The sequence below is a fragment of the Rhinoderma darwinii genome, chromosome 1, assembly GCF_050947455.1.
Source record: "Rhinoderma darwinii isolate aRhiDar2 chromosome 1, aRhiDar2.hap1, whole genome shotgun sequence".
In the NCBI taxonomy this organism is placed as follows: Eukaryota; Metazoa; Chordata; class Amphibia; order Anura; family Rhinodermatidae; genus Rhinoderma; species Rhinoderma darwinii.
Window position 1 is genome coordinate 321,346,217 of NC_134687.1, and position 14,910 is coordinate 321,361,126.

At 44.1% G+C, this 14,910-nt stretch overlaps 1 protein-coding gene across 1 annotated transcript in view; it reads left to right on the plus strand.

Moving 5' to 3' along the window:
* The window catches only part of SUSD1 (sushi domain containing 1), a 258,455-nt gene extending 247,604 nt beyond the window's left edge, over positions 1–10,851 (plus strand). The window contains exon 25 of the mRNA XM_075825598.1: positions 10,754–10,851. Coding sequence (XP_075681713.1) covers positions 10,754–10,851 — 98 coding nt within the window. The remainder of the gene's footprint in view (positions 1–10,753) is intronic.
* Positions 10,852–14,910: the final 4,059 nt, after the last annotated feature.

The following is a 14,910-nucleotide window of genomic DNA, read 5'->3' on the forward strand; positions in this document are numbered from 1 at the left end:
GATGACCTATCCACAGGTATGTAATCGGTGGGGGTCCGACACCCAGACCCTGAACCGATCAGCTGATCTGGCTGCCTCCGTGTACCGGAAGTCCGTGCCGGAAGCAGATGGCTCCGGCCACAGTATAGCTGCCGTGCTACATTATTGCAGCTTTCCTTCTATTCAAGTGAACGGGAGCAGAGTTGCAGTACTGCAGCCCATCCACTATACAGTCTAAGGAGCCATCTGCTTCTGACACTGGCCACTGCATAACATCTGGTGCCCGGAGGCAGCGTGAACGGCTGATCGGTGCAGAATTCGGGTGTCGGATAGGTCATCAGTTCTAGCAGCTTGATCCCCATAATCAATTCACTGTTGGGAAACTGTTAGGAAACTATTTAAAGATTGGAGGTTGCGCTGGTTGGACAAACCCATTACTAGAGAGAATATTACGATAACTGTTTAGACATATGTCTGTAAAAGTATTTTATAATATTCTATTCACTAAATGTATGTTTGTTATTACTACTTATTAACAACAATTAGGTACAAGTGTCAGATAGGAAATGCCCCCGTCTTCTACGCCTCTTGATAGTATTACTTGTCAACATTTATTTTTAGTGAAACATCTTCCTATTCTCAAACCTGTGCTATTGTTTGCAGCACAGCAAGAGTTTATTTGTTCCTTTTTATGGAGCCAGTTAGTTGTGTGCTTTATTCTATAAAGCATATTGTATTTTACTGCGATACTTTTTACTGTATTTTAGAGCTTATGCACAAGGCTGTATAACTGACCCATGCTCCATTACATGCCTTCTAGGAAAGAATACCATGCTTCATAGAGGCATAATATGTGGGTCTCTGTAAAGAGTTAATGTGCATTACTTTTCTGTGTGCATGAGCCCTTAGTCTGTTGATCAATATAATCAGTGGCGTAACTACCGCCGTAGCAGCACTAGCGGCTGCTACGGGGCCCGCAGCATGAGGGGGCCCGTGTTGCCCACCATGGCCGGAGGCTCCGCTAGCAGCCGCTATGGCTGCTACAGCGGGACGCCACTGAACACTACGGAAGAGCGGGGAGGTATCTCCCCGCTCTGCCATTAACTGGTTCCTGACCGCTGGCTGTATTTTTACGGCCAGCGGTCAGGGTCCTTAAAACCCGAGCCACAGACTTTCTATGGCTCGGGTTTTAACTTGCTGCCCGCGCGATCGGGCAGCTGAATGTCGGGTCTCCGGCTGTCAGTGACTGCCGGGGACCCTGAGGAGAGGATAGAAGCAGCTTTCGCTGCTTCTGTCTTCTCTGATCACTTGTACACAGCGCTGAATGCGCGCTGTGTACAGGAATAGAGACAGCAGCAGCGGCGCTGTCTCTATTCCTCCCGGTGATCATGTGACTGGTCACATGATCGCCGGGTGCCGTTAGTGGCAGACTGCTGCTGGGTCTTACTAGACCCAGCACAGCCCTATTAGTGACAATCGTCACTATGAGAGGGCTGATTTCCCCTGTAACTGGGGCTGCTGTACAGCTCCAGTTACAGTGGAAAAACATGGTGTAAAAGAAAGAAAAAATATATGTAAAGTTCCCCAAAGGTCTTCTTTGACCTTTGGGGGACAGACCATAGTAATAAAAAAATAATAAAGTAAAGTGCAAAAAAAATTTAAATAATAAATACACATAAAATACCCACCCCAAAAAAATGTTTCCCCCGCCAATCAATGTTGTAACGCTAGCGCTGAGCCAATTACCCTAATATAGACATGAAATATATTAAAATTTACGGTAGACAATGACGATCACAAATAAAAGGTCTATTTTAGGGTAAAACTATGTTATTACCAAAAAAAAAAGCTGAAATGTAAAAAAGCTTATTTTTTTACTATTATTTTCAAACTTTATGAATAAAAATTCTAAAATGGCAAAAAAGGTGTGTATAAAAATGATAAAAAATGAAACCTGCATTGTCTACAGAAAAAACGTCGCAAAAATCACGTCGTTAGCACAACAAATAAAAAAGTTATAGCCATTTAACTAACACGTGCTAAAAATGGCTAAACGGTGTCTGGTCCAGAAGGCTCAAAATAGAGCAAAAGACTTGTATCCCCTCTCCACAGGACATGTATCCCCTCTCCACAGGACATGTATCCCCTCTCCACAGGACATGTATCCCCTCTCCACAGGACATGTATCCCCTCTCCACAGGACATGTATCCCCTCTCCACAGGATCTCCACAGGACATGTATCCCCTCTCCACAGGATCTCCACAGGACAGGAGATACATGTGTGATCGCTGGCAGCGATAGGGAGAACGGGGGACTGAAAGTCCCCTGAAGTTCTCCATCACAAACCTCGGACTTCCGGCGTCTGTGTCGGCAGCTCCGTAGAAATGAATGGAGCGCCGGTCGTGCTTGTGCGCATGCGTGACCAGCGCTCCTTTCATTTTTAGTGAGCTGCGCAGACGCCGGAAGTCAGAGGTTAGTCATGGAGAACTTCAGGGGACTTTCAGTCCCCCGTTCTCCCTATCGCTGCCAGCGATCACACATGTATCCCCTATCCTGTGGAGATCCTGTGGAGAGGGGATAGATGTATTTTGTAGGACACACTGTAGGTCGCATTTTTTTGGGAGGGGGGACGCTGTATGGCGTTCCCTACAGGGGGGAACGCTGTATGGCGTTCCCTACAGGGGGGGGTGGCTGTATGGCGTTCCCTACAGGGGTGGAGCTGTATGGCGTTCCCTATGGGGGGGCTGTATGGCGTTCCCTACAGGGGGGGGGCTGTATGGCGTTCTCTGCAGGGGGGCTGTATGGAGTTCTCTGCAGGGGGGCTGTATGGCGTTCTCTACAGGGGGGCGCTGTATGGCGTTCTCTACAGGGGGGCGCTGTATGGCGTTCTCTACAGGGGGCGCTGTATGGCGTTCTCTACAGGGGGGCTGTATGGCATTCTCTGCAGGGGGGCTGTATGGCGTTATCTACAGGGGGCTGTATGGCGTTATCTACAGGGGGGCAGAATGGCGTTCTCTACAGGGGGATGTATGGCGCTATCTACAGAGGGGGGGCTGTATGGCGTTATCTACAGGGGGGGCTATAAAAAAGGCACTATCTACAAGGGGGGGGGGGTTGTGTGACACCCAGGGGAGGGGGGGCCCCAGTCAAAAGTTTGCTATGGTGCCCAGTCTTTCCTAGTTACGCCCCTGAATATAATAAAAGTACTTATTTATTACTCACTTTATATAGCACCAGCATATTCCATAGTAGGGCCAATTTTATAAGAAGCCAGTTAAGGCCCTGTTCCCATTGCATTTTGAGCCACATGTCAGAGGTATGCCCCGGGAGGACTTATGCAGATTATCGATACTGAAAAGGCTTTCTTTCCCCTTTTACAACTTGTCACGGTATGTGGGTATGTGGACCCACTAGGCCGCACCGCCATAGCAGGGAGGCAGCTGGCCAAACAACTGGGAACTCCAGCAATACAAAGTCCCGCACAAGGGTACCTGGATAGTCTAGACAGTAGCCGCAGCTCTGGCACAGATGGAGGTGGGTGCAGAAGGTAACGCCAGATGTGGCAGATGACAGCAGGTGCCGCAGGTTGCCCCAGACGTGGCGAATCCCACTGGACATGGCAGATTACACCGGACGTGGCAAACAACAGCAGGTGCAGTAGACACGACTCCAACTAGTAGGCACAGGAGCAAGAGCACAGCACGGGATACAGGAACAGGTAACAGGGCACGGGTAACAACTGGAACGAGAAACACTAAGGGACCATTTTCAAGACAGACTTGGGATATACTAACAACGCTCAGGCAAGGATCAGAAGGGCTGGGGCCTTCTTATAGTCCAGGAAAACATGTGAGTTGATGATGATTGTTTTCATGTGCGCGTGCTGGCCCTTTAAGAACGGGCACGAGTGGGCACGCGCACCCTACGGGCCACAGTGGACCAGAGCGGAATTGAGCGTTGGCCTCTCCTAGGAAGGAGATGGCCGGCCTTAGATACGTACGACCAGTGCGGTCGCACAGGGTGCCGTCTGCCACACTGCAAGAGGGGCGCCAGCGGGTGTGTGTATCCCCGCGCCATTGCACTTACCAGCGGGTCAGGTGCCACTCGCTAACTGCACCCAGGGCCGGCCTTAGGCAGACGCTTTTCAGCCCGGGCACTTCTTCACTTAGTGGCCGTCGCTACCGCTTTAGCAGCCATAGCGGCTGCTAGCGGCGACACCGGGCATGAGGGCGGTGGCGCCACTAGCAGCCGCTGCAGCTGCTATAGCGGTAGCGACGGCACCATAGCAGAGCAGGGAGGTATCTCCTTGCTCTGCTATCTACTAGCTCCATTGTAGCTCCCTGAAGGAGCGGAATCCCCATGTGGCCGGGGATTCCGCTCCTGAATCGCTCCTTGATGTCTCTGTCCATATATGGACAGTGACATCAGGGGAAACTCCTGAAGCGGAATCCCCGGTCACAGCGTTGCAGACGCTGTGACTGGGGATTCCACTCCAGGAGAAGCCAATGGACGTCATGGACACAGACAAAAGGGGCTTCTCCTGGAGTGGAATCCATGGTCACAGCGTCGGCAATGCTGTGGATGGGGATTCCGTTTCAGGAGTTTCCCCTGATGTCACTGGCCATATATGCTGTGGGCTGTGTGGCACTACCTACAAAAAAGGACAACTCTGCAGGAGCACACAAATTACCCAGCTTTCCCGGCTATCAAATAAATGTGTGGAAATAAACTAAGATATTTTATATAAGGTATTTTGTGTGCTCCTGCACAGTTGTCCTTTTTGGAATGTCTATTGCCCGCCAGCTATCAGGGTCATTTCGTAGTCCTTGCACTACCTACAAGGGGGCTGTGGGCAGTGTGGCACTACCTACCAGGGGGCTGCGGGCTGTGTGGCACTACCAACCAGAGGGCTGCAGGCTGTGTGGCACTACCAAGCAGGGGGCTGTGGGCGGTGTGGCACTACCAACCAGGGGGCTGTGGGCTGTATGGCACTACCAACCAGGGGGCTGTGTGGCACTACCAACCAGGGGGCTGTGTGGCACCCCCTACCAGGGGGCTTTGCGGCACTCCCTACCAGGGGGCTGTGCGGCACTCCATAGCAGGGGGCTGTGCGGCACTTCCTACCAGGGGGCTGTGTGGCACTCCCTACAGGGGGCTGTGTGGCGCACTCTACAGGGGGCTGTGTGGCGCTACCTACAAGGGGGCTGTGTGGCGCTACCTACAAGGAGGCTGTCTGGCGCTATCTACAAGGGGGATGTCTGGCGCTACCTACAAGGGGGCTGTCTGGCGCTACCTACAAGGGGGCTGTGTGGCGCTACCCACAAGGGGGCTGTGTGGTGCTACCCACAAGGTGGCTGTGTGGCGCTACCCACAAGGGAGCTGTGTGGCGCTACCCACAAGGGGCTGTGTGGTGCTACCTGCAAGGGGCTGTGTGGCGCTACCTACAGGGGGAATCCATGATTGATGGGCTGATGGTCATTTTACTATGAGTGGTGGGCTGATGGTAATTTTACTGTGAGTGAGGGGCTGATGGTCTTCAAGTGGTTTCCGCCTCTGACCTCCAATTGAAATTAACAGGAGGCAGAAAATACATGTTGCTCTCGTTTGGAGCTTTTTTTCCTGCGTCTTTTGCATTCGTTTCAACGGCTTAAGAAAGAACACACAAAAAAAAAAGGTCACACAACGCTGTCAGTTCCTGAAGGAAGTTTGAGGCAGATTTTTTTTGCCTTACAAAAAACGTGTGTGAACATACCCTACGAGTGTAGTGCTTGTTCTTAGCCGTTTTCTGTCTTTCTCGAAACAATTTTGGTAGGGGTGCCCTGAGGAAATTTTATTTTTCCAGTGCTGCCTCGAGTCCGAAAAGGTTGTGAAACTCTGTACTAGGCTACAGGATCACGCCGTGGAGAAGCTCAGTTCGTCATGGGAATGGGGCCTAGGTGAGTAAAATTTTTGTTTTTGTTTTTTCGGGCACAGTCAACAAGGGGGTGGTGGGAAACATTATGGCACTGTCTACAAGTGGGAGGTGGGGTGGCTGTATGGCACAATCTACAAAAAGGAGGTGGGGGATTATGGCACTGTCTACAGGGAGGCTATATGGCAAAATCTACAGGGGGGCACTATACTGTGTGGGGGGCACTAAGCGGACATTATACTGTGTAAGGGTACTACAGGTGGCATAATACTGTGGGCACAATTAGAGGACACAATACTGTGTCCTTGAAGGGGTTGTAATATATTATTAAATATTATTATTATACTGTATGGGGGCACTAAAGGGGCATTACTATTTTTTTATGGGCCATTATTTTTAATGATGGGGTGGGGCGCCGAAAGATCGTTTCGTACAGGGCGCCATCTATCCTAGGGCCGACCCTGCTCACAGATCCATGTCTGCGGGTGTCAGGAGGTGAGTAGACCCGACGGCCCGTGGCCATGAACGCTACACAACTCCAGAGTACAGCTGCAAAACAAGCACTTTCTCAAGCAAAGGCACTGTCCATCTTCTGCAGGTCCCACGACTTCCAGTCAGCACTGCTCAGAGAGAGAGAGTCCCGTGTCACCTCCAGTTCCTCCTTATACTGTGCTTTTATACTGCGCTTTTCAATGCAAAGTGCTGCCCGATGACATCCACACTAACCTTCCACAAAGTCCCCGCTCACGCCACTACTGTACATGAATTTATCTATTTTTATTCATGTTTTTAAAAAAAACAAGTCAAACAAGACACAGACATATACAATAAAACAAGGCAGGGACATAAACAAATGATGGTATATAGCATAACATTGGTATTGTTAAACAAGACACAGTCATAACTAAAAACAAAGATCTTGGTAGTTGGAGAAAGATTCACATGGTGTTACGTTACTCTGTTAATAATATAGCTAATACTAAAGGTATAATGGCTACATCAACAGGACAATAGTGGGGAAAAGAAAAGAAACTGGCAAAAAGTATTAAGGCAAGGACAAGAAAAAAAAGGTAAAGAATATATAGAACATATATCTATGTAAAAAAAAACACCTGAAATTCTGATAAGTAATCAAAGGGTACCATACAGACAAGAACTTACTGAAGTCATCTGTATCTCCCGCCACTAATTCCTCCATTCTTATGATGGTATTTACCTCCTGGACCCATTCCCCCGACCCTGGTAGTTTGCTGTTGTCTGGGGATAATAGCACGCGCAGTCTCTAGGAAAGGGTGTAAAATATATTTTTAATGGCTGCATGGGACCAAGGTAAAATTGATAATGGTGCCACTTGAGGTGTAGCTGTCAACTTCGAACATATAGAAAATACCATATCCCACAATGGTTTGAGTTTCGTGCAGTCCCACCATGTGTGTGGCATAGTCCCTCCCTTAGTGCGACACCTCTAACATTCCCCAGAAATTGAATGATAAAATTTGTGGAGAAGTGCGGGACATCAGTACCACCGAGTTAATATCCTATAATTTTGCTTTTATGCTCTACACACCAGTGGAACTTTATAGGGACAAGATAAAGGCTTTGTGCCATTCAGCTGTTGTAATAATAATTACATCTAGCTCCTTCTCCCAGATTCTATTGTGCAATGGATTTCCAGAAGTAATCGCTTCTAAAAGCAAAACCATATTTCCTTGAAAGATTGTGCATACTCGCAGTCCACAATTTGGTAGGGGGAACTACAAGTTCCTAGTGTAGGGACGAACATAGCCTATGTACATCTCCCTCTTCTATGTCATTTCTATACATATGGAGGGGGAAGAGTAGGTAAGGGCTTTTACATAAGGGGCTTTTAAATAACTGCCCGAGATCGGCGACATGACCTAACAGCACAGTTCTCTGCAGAGCACTCCTGCAGACCATTCATTAAGCCCCACGATCAGTGCCAGCCCGTCACTGTCGCTCAGAGGGGTGGCCCAGCTAAACAGGAAGCGTCAAGATAATTCGCTGTACTCAAGGGAGGTGAACGCTTGGTCTCCTGTGTCAGTATAGTCCCCATTCCAGGCAAGAAGTGAGTAAGCTTCTGTAATAATTGTCCATGCAAGGACAGTAACGTCACTGGAGCTTCCTGACGTATGCATTTAATGAAGGCCTGTGATGGGTGGCATAAAAGTTTGTTTCTTTACTGGATACTGTGGTATGGAATAGTGTAGTCTACTACGCTATTACATACCTTTCTTTTTGCAGTATACAGACGGAGACCAAGAGGACACTCTTTTCGCCTTAGTCAAAATTATTCTAAAATTTAAACCTGAGATCACAACCCCCAGACCTATCACATAAAATGTGTCACAGATAAGAACCCATAAAAGACTCATTTGATGTATACCCTAATATGAGAAAATATAACTGGCTGTCTGATATATGTATTTGTTAGGAAATGTGACAGCTTGACGGTTTTTGTTCCTCTTCTGATTTTTTAATGAACTATTAATAAGTTGCAGCGGCAGTTTAGTAGATGGATATCTTTTGAAAACTTTGGTGACAACAGCACTTTGCAACATGTTTTCCTGATTATCTAAACAGCTCAATAATGCGATACACATCTGTGATACATTGATAGAAAATATTATATCATAAATGAATATTATTGTGAAAGGAAACAGCCAACACACAGACTAGTCCAGATGTTATATTTGCATAGGAAAATGCTTCTATAGATCTCTGTATTTGCATGACAAGTGATAAAAAAGGATGTTTACCCTTGTTAATAATTGAGAAGGTAAACAGTCAGAGATTCTTCTCCACAATAATCTCCACAGGGTTTTAGACTATCAAACCAACATGTATTATTCATCCAATGAAGTGGCGATGCTGACGATAGATCTAATTACAGCTGCAGCCCCCAAGTGTCTCCATTGTGAAGTTAAGTGGATAATGGCGGTTGAGTCTGTCGAGATTATCAAAGTCTCAGATGAGTCCTCAGATACATAAATCAGTTGTCATAGATTATTATTTTTTTGGACCAAATGCAGCAGGATGTCTGTTCCATATTATATAAACAGTTCTGGCACAATAGACTAGAAGATTAATGCTTCAGTCGCTTTATAACATATCATAGCCTAAGTAGCCATTTCATGAACTAGTAATGCAGCAATTTCCCACGGTAATTTTACTGCCACTTTAATTCTACTTTACTGACATTTAGCTACATGTTAATTAGGTGACCTGCGCCCTTCTCACGGCAGAAGCAGGCAAAGACACTAGTTGTGCGTGAGTTCCAGAATCAGTTCATCGCTTTCTTATATAATTCCCATTCCCTCCAGATACAGAACAAACTCTGCGACATGGTCAACCAATCTTTTTATTGTCACAATAGAGATAGAAAAGATCATGGACTAATGAGAAAAAGGGCACACCGCTGCTTATGTATTGTACAAGTAGCCAGATATACAAACTCACAGATATGCCATATAGTGGAAATAATACAAACATTGCATGTCAAACTTACTGATCATGACATCTCTTAAACATAATATGTCAGCTCTCCTGAGTAAATACGTGCATTGCCCATAAAATAACAATTTTGGAGCACCTTTTCTTAGAACTCTGTGTTGTCGTTCCTCTGTTATTCCTCCTGGAAATGTATGAATATATTGACAACTGGGTGTTACCATTCTCCATGTAAAGAGGGTGTGTCTCACATGGTCTGACCCCGCTAGCACTTATTGGACAGTTATATAATGTGTAGGGACATGCTCCGTTGACAAGGGGAATGGTAACACCCAGTTGTCAATTTATTGTATTAATCATTTGTTCAGTCTGGTGTTTGGTCTGTGAACTTCTTGCCCATTTATACATGCTATTGTGCATTGGTTGATTTCATATTTGCATTAATGAGCAAGTATACTTAAAGGGGTTGTCTCACCATGATAACCCCTGTCCATATGCCCTCTCTATGTGCCAGAACAGAGAGTTGCTCTGTAAGAGAGGCTGCTGCTCTGGCGAATATGGTGTGTCCATGCATTACATGGATGACCAGGGGAAATGTGATGTTGATCATGGCTTCCCCTGTTGATAGAGAAGTAGACTTCATGAGATGAGACAACACCTTCAGTAAATTGGCCAATGAATATATATCTACCCCTATTGTTCTGTTGACTATCGCTGTTCCTAGTCCTAATAAATATTATATTGATAAATAAAAATGGTTTTGGGAGAGGAGGGTAACAGTACTATATATTCCCAATTTCCACATGGTAACTACTTACAGAGAGTTAAAATATGATGGTACCCGAAGTTATGACTAATGCCAGTGTCACACGACCGAGTGCCACTCGGGCCGCTTTTCACAGCATCTGAGTGGCACCGATAATTTTCACAGACCCATTCACTTTAGTGGGTGAATCGGGTCCGTAAAAACTGACCCGACTCTCCGATCCATGGAAAGATAGGACATGTCCTATCTTTCCACGGATCACAGACGGGACCCGGCCAGCACACACGGCCGTCTGCATGAGGTCTAAGTAGTGAAACTGTGGATTTAAACAAATTGCTAGACATCTGCCACTATCCACCGAATATATGACTATAATACATGTTTGTAGCAAATTTCTATTGAATAGAAAAGATCTTATCACTACGATAGACCAGATGACCCCAAACTGTGGCTCTCCAGGTGTTGCAAAACTCCAACTTCCAGCACGCCCTTACAGAGCCACAGACTGGAGACCACTGCCAAAGATATACAGACTGCGGATTCTTGACACAAATCCTCCATTATACTATCCCTAAACGCTCCTAGCTATGAACCATATAAATGAATGTGTATTGTCCTTTTCTTTCAGAGCTATCAAGCAGTCGCTATCACATGACTGTGATCTTAGTAGGATCAATTGCTTTCGTTTGCTTTATAGTATTTATGTCTTACTCATTGGCACGGTAAGTACACACTTGTCGTAAGTAAACTAAAATGTATTTTTCCTGTACAGTATTATTGTATTATGTGCACTATAATATATATCTTCTCCCAGATAACATTGAGTATATAAAAATATCTGAAGTGTCACTAGTAAATACAATAGGATTAACCCTGAAGTAAACAGGGTCATTCATTTTGCCCTCTAGGCACCCATCTAAAACTCTTGTCAGTCAGGAATCTGACAAAAACATTCCTAAAGATGGATTAGCAACAACAAAAGTATAAAGGGCAGGAGAATTGGCTCAGTAGTAGCAAGGGTTGGAAAGCGTCTGAAACGTGGACAAACTGTGGATGCTTTATGGTGACCTGGAAACAATAAAGCGACCAGGAAAATAACCTAGTAAACTGAATTATTCATCTATAGCATATAACTAATGCATACCACATGTTATTTATGTCCAACAATCTATGCATATTACTTACATAGACATGGAGTCAAATTATAAGATCCTGAAGCCACCACAAGGGGGTGACAGGGAGCTTACTACATACTGTTTTATCATTAAATTTATTATATAGATCTTATTATTACATACTGTCCCCCTAGTGGTAGCAGCAGGCAGCAAGCCAGGAATATACAATTTAACTCCCTGTCCATGCAGTATTAGCTCTGCATCAGAAAAACAGTGCTCCAAGCACTATAAAGATAGATCATGAAATTAAGCAGCACAACATTTTGTACCTATTTGAATTAAAAAATAAAAATGTGTGGCCTTTGACTTTAAGCTGACCATCCACATTACACAACGGTTGGCCAATGTAACATTTTTGCATGATCCTCCGACTATTGTTTATGGGACGGCCTATCTGTCTCCAATGTCTATCTAAGGCTTCGTTCACATCTGCGTTGGGACTCCATTCACGGCCTGCCTTAGACATGTAACTGTATCAGGTTAGTGGTAGAGATTGGTTCAGAGTGCACTAGATCAGAGGAGGTGCGCGAATAGGGTCCCAACCCAATCGTGTTTAGAAAAAGTATTCGGCACATAAAGTCATGGATTTTCAATTTCTTTGAATTTATTGCGTTAGATGCCAGGGGTTTAACGCAATAAATTCAAAGAAATTGAAAATCCACGACTTTGTGTATCAGGTTAGTGGTCAATGGAACAAGTTTTGATTCAGAACACTACAAAAGTGGCGTCTGTGACTGATTTCAATAATGACTCATATTAGTGTTTTTCATAGCATTTAATATTGCTGAATATTTGCTACATGGCATCCTGACCAGTCACAATTGCTTCTGGAATTTATAGAAGCAGTGAGCAACCCTGAAAGTGCACAATAAAGAAAAGCCTGCACTCTACTGTATGTTAGGAATTCTTCAGTATTTTCCTCATTTATAAACTCTGCCCATAGATCAAAGGCCGACTTTGTGTTTTACAGATCAAAGTTTTTTCTGCTAATCTCACAGTGTCTTTCAAGTACAATTTAAAAAAAATGTTAAGAATATATTTAAACCCAAATGATGGGAAACGGCATCCAAGACGTGTGACCTTCTTGGAATTACTATCATGTGATTGTAAAAAGGATTAATATGCTTCTGTGGTATTTTTCTGGACAGAATTTCCCATTTTCTTTGCATTCTTAGTGTTAGCCATGGCATCACATATGATAAAAATGTAGTATATTATAACCATATAACATCTTAAAAAAGCTTTAATACCCCCATTGATTACAAATTCACAAATATAAATAGTTCCCATTGTAAATTATTCATATTCTATCTGTTTTTTGTAGGTGCTGTAACAGCTAATAGAGACATTTTAGATGGTCAGTAAGCTACTGTTTTATTTTATGTCTGCTCACTTCAGTTATGGATGTTAAAAGGTTGTCTAGGACAAGAAAAAGGGTCTGCTTTTTTGCCACAGAAACGGTGCCATACACTGGTCAATTGAATACGTCTGAGCTGCAATACCAGGCACAGCCGATGGACAAGTGAGGTGTTGGTTCTAGAAAAAAGCAGACCTTTCAATCGTGGACAACCCCTTTAAATATAAGCAATATGTTCTAGGTTTGTTTTTAGCATATTTTAGATCCTTGTTAATCATATTAAAAATAAGTCAACTTGTTTGACCTAGAAGAATAAATAGTTTATATAGCTGAAGCATGAACTTTGTTTTATAACTCCCCCAGTCTCATAAATATTAAAGGGAACTCAAGATTGTGATAAAGTGAGTGATTGGCATGAATCCTTGCATTCCTTCCTGATGACTAGCGCAATGCTATGAATAAATTCAAATAGATGGTTCTGGGTTACTGGACAAGGATTCGACTTTTTAACCCCAACACTATGTACTACATAGCTAGTAAGGAGTGCCCATGTAACGTCTCTTCTGAATACACTCAGGAATTTGAAATGAAATGTTAAATACTTTTGTGTCAAAAAAGACAAAAGTATAATAGGTATGATACCTTTATTGGCTAACCATAAAAGTTCTATATGCGAGCTTTCAGAGAGCAGAGGCTCCTTCTTCAGGCGAGTTAAAGAGGCTCTGTCACCACATTATAAGTTCCCTATCTTGTACATGATGTGATCGGCGCTGTAATGTAGATTACAGCAGTGTTTTTTATTTAGAAAAACGATCATTTTTGACGGAGTTATGACCTATATTAGCTTTATGCTAATGACTTTCTCAATGGACAACTGGGCGTGTTTTACTTTTTGACCAAGTGGGCGTTGTACAGAGGAGTGTATGACACTGACCAATCAGTGACCAATCAGTGTCATACACTTCTCTCCATTCATTTACTCTGCAGATAGCGATATAGCTATATCGCTATTTACAGTCACATAAACACACTATAACGCTGCTCATGTGTCATGACAATGAATATAGATTACCTCCAGCCAGGACGTGATGTGTATTCAGAATCCTGACCACTTCTGTAGCGTCTCTGTGATTTATAGCATAGCAGGCGTAGTCTCGCGAGATTACGCTGTAAGCTGTCATTCACAGCGAGATCTCGCTGTGCTGTGCTGTAAATCACAGGGACGCTACAGAAGTGGTCAGGAGAATGAATACATATCACGTCGCTATCTGTTGTGTAAATGAATGGAGAGGAGTGTATGACGCTGATTGGTCAGCGTCATACACTCCTCTGTACAACGCCCACTTGGTCAAAAAGTAAAACACGGCCAGTTGTCCATTGAGAAAGTCATTAGCATAAAGCTAATATAGGTCATAACTCCGTCAAAAATGATAGTTTTTCTAAATAAAAAACACTGCTGTAATCTACATTACAGCGCCGATCACAATATGTACAATATAGGCCACTTATAATGTGGTGACAGATCCTCTTTAACAAATTAATGACTTAGGAAAAAGCACAACATTTAGATGTTACACAAAGACAATTAGTACATGAGGTGATACATCATTAAGATAAGCCGGGGCAATAAAACTGAGGTTATAGGGGTGATGACTTAGGAGTTAAGGCATCTGGAGTCAGTCTGATTGGGGATGTGACGTGTGTCCATGTAGTGGCTCATAAATCCAGGTGTTAGATTGAGGCCTTGTGTCAATGACTGGAATTTTATCATCCTGAATTCCCAAATTTTTCTCTCTGTTGTTTTTAAAATGACCCTTCAGAATTAGGACCTTTAAATCTGCCAAACTGTCATCAGGTCCAGAGAAATGTTTTCCCACGTGTGTATCCACCTCCTGTTTTATTGTATGTCTGTGAAGATTCATCTTGGTTTGTAGTTTTTGTATTGTTTCTCCAATGTAGATTCCTTTATTGATGCACCTTGTACACAGGATCATGTACACTACATTGGGGGATGTACAGGAGAACGAGCCAGTGATTTTATAGTCCTGCTGCGTGTTTGGTATGTGGATGGTGTTTGATGACAAGATGTTGGTACAGATCTTGCATTTTCTATTGTTGCAAGGAAAAATGCCAGTCTCTAATGGTGATGAGAGGGCACTTCTGACCAGGAGATTGCTTAGGTTTGGTGGCTGTTTGTAGGCAAGGAGTGGTAAATCCGGGAATATTTCCTTCAGTTTATTGTCTTTGTTAAAT